The 2,155-nt window shown below is 35.3% G+C and overlaps 2 protein-coding genes across 3 annotated transcripts; both read left to right on the top strand.

Annotated features, from left to right (window-relative positions):
* The first annotated feature begins 9 nt into the window (after positions 1–9).
* LOC109589589 (uncharacterized) lies at positions 10–922 on the top strand. The gene is made up of 3 exons (XM_020005643.1): positions 10–256; positions 303–356; positions 472–922. Exons 2-3 carry the CDS (start codon positions 318–320, stop codon positions 802–804), a joined length of 372 nt encoding a protein of 123 aa, XP_019861202.1. The 5' UTR covers positions 10–256; positions 303–317; the 3' UTR covers positions 805–922.
* Positions 923–1,275: 353 nt separating this feature from the next.
* On the top strand, positions 1,276–1,850 carry LOC109589590 (uncharacterized). Of its 2 annotated transcripts, none has more exons than XM_020005644.1 (3): positions 1,276–1,371; positions 1,427–1,612; positions 1,665–1,850. In XM_020005644.1, the coding sequence occupies exons 1-3, from the start codon at positions 1,359–1,361 to the stop codon at positions 1,820–1,822; spliced, it is 357 nt and encodes a 118-aa protein (XP_019861203.1). In that variant the 5' UTR covers positions 1,276–1,358; the 3' UTR covers positions 1,823–1,850. The 2 variants fall into 2 exon arrangements, with proteins under 2 accessions (XP_019861203.1, XP_019861204.1); XM_020005645.1 differs by having other exon boundaries at positions 1,279–1,371; positions 1,460–1,612; positions 1,665–1,840.
* The last annotated feature ends 305 nt before the right edge of the window (positions 1,851–2,155 follow it).

Genomic DNA, 2,155 nt, shown 5'->3' with positions numbered 1-2,155 from the left:
TCTTAGTTCTGTTGGAAGATCTGCTAAAGAAGTGGAGAACATTCTTCAGAATAGCATTGGAAGAGTCTTTGAAGAATTACCCAAATATTCCGTACCAAGATTCCAGCGTGTTGTGTGTGATGGGTGTCCTGTCTCATCAAAGGTTCATTATCTCACACCAGCAAAGTATCAAGTCAGATATCCTATAATCAATTGTGAAGTAAACACAACATATCGACCACTGACAGAGAAAGAAAAGAATTGGTTTACTGAGAAAGTAATCATGTTAATGTAGCATATTTTATTATAACATTTTGTTTTAGGTGGAAGCAAAGGACATGACATCAAAGGACAAATTTGGAGCTAAATCTAAACAAGTAAAGCAAGCAATAAACTTATTAATTCAATGAATGTTTTAGGAGGACAAGTCACATGAAGCTTGTGTAATCATGTTAATTTAGCACATTTTAATATAGAATTATTGCTTTTTAGGTGGAAGCAAAGGACAAAGTTAGTAAGAGGGAGCCAATAGATATATTCAAGGATCATTATGCTGATCTCTGTGAGTGTATATCTGCAGATCATATTATTGGGAGAGTCGCAGATCGTTGTGTACCACTGATAAGTGACATTACATTTGATAAAACCATGACTACTGGTATCTCCAACTATGACAAAGCACGTCCACTTATGAAAGAGCTAAAGCTTAATCTCAAAGCATCCAAAGATCAACGCCAGTATTTATTGAAACTAATTAGCATATTCCACAAAATAAATGATCCGGCATTGTCTGAGATAGCTGATGCAATGAAGTCAGAACTCTGAGGTCATCCTAATGACTAGCACTAGTTTAACATACTTGCTGATTATTGAAATTAATTATTACTGAATAATGCTGTAATACTATTACTCTATTAGTACTTTGCTAATCTGTTGGCTTAAACTGCACTAATAAAATGGCTCTGAAAAAGACTAAATCTATTGCAGAATCATACGATTGTAGACTCACTGCTAGCAGTTGGGTTATTCTTCTGTCATTTATTCATTCATGAGTGCAGATCTATAGTCTGATAGTTTCTATAATATTAAGTAATTATATTTTTATAGCAATATTAATTTGGTGCTCCACTGGTAATTTTTTACTCACTATAATCTCACTGTGCAACATTGTATCACAGATTGAGCCATAGACTAGTTTTGAGTGGGCGTATAATTTAATTAATATGCACTGTACTGCTGATGAGTCACTTGTTGAGAGTAGATCTAACTTTGAGTGGGTGTAGAGTTTAATCAACTAAAATAGGTTTACAATGATTATCTACAACTAACTATAGCTAATTAACAATTAACTGGAGCTAATTTGTGTGTTCCTGGAGGCAATGATAGTGTTTTGTAAGTTGCTGACATTATTTTGTTAATCAAAAAAATTAATACAGTTATTTTTCAGGTACATTTTTTGCTTTCAGATCATACTCTCTAGGTATATTTATAAGTAAAAATTCTGTTTTAGCCCTGGGAGTGGTCATATTATATTCAGAAGCACTGTTACTCTCTCAGTTGAAATCAGGTCACAGGAAGCCTCCCCTTCCTCTTCATTTTGATGGACCCAAACCAACCGCCTCACCGAGAGAAGGTAACATTAGCCTGGTATCAGTTATCATGATGATATGTGTCTTTACCATTAGAGTTTCAGTCAGGTTGTGTCCAGCACATGAAGGAGTTAAGAGGAGGGACCAGTTTAATTGATTATTGTTTGAATATGTCTACCTTACTTGAACTGGGAGAAAAGAGAAGAGAATATTTAATGGGAGGGAGCAAAACAGAGCAACAAGAAAGGTACTAGCTATTGAGAAATTTCACTTGTCACTACATATAATTTTTACATATTTTTGTAATCAGAAAATGTAATATTTATTATGAAATTATTAACAAAACATGTGCAATCTTTTTGTAAAATTTATATACAATAGCCAGGGGCGTATGTAGGATTTGGAGAAGGGGGTGCTGAGGGCGCGCCGCGACGTTGGCCACACCCACTTTTACGGCGGTAAAACGGCCTTTTCCTGCATTTTCGTCAATTACAGGTGGGGCCAAGATCATTTCAAGCATACTGTTACTGGTACTTCTGATTGCTCCTGGAAACTGCTGAAATCATGATAAGGGGGCTAGATAACTT

Source organism: Amphimedon queenslandica, unplaced genomic scaffold (assembly GCF_000090795.2).
Source record: "Amphimedon queenslandica unplaced genomic scaffold, v1.1 AMPQUscaffold_11154, whole genome shotgun sequence".
Classification (NCBI taxonomy): domain Eukaryota; kingdom Metazoa; phylum Porifera; class Demospongiae; order Haplosclerida; family Niphatidae; genus Amphimedon; species Amphimedon queenslandica.
This window is presented reverse-complemented; position numbering and strand designations above follow the sequence as displayed.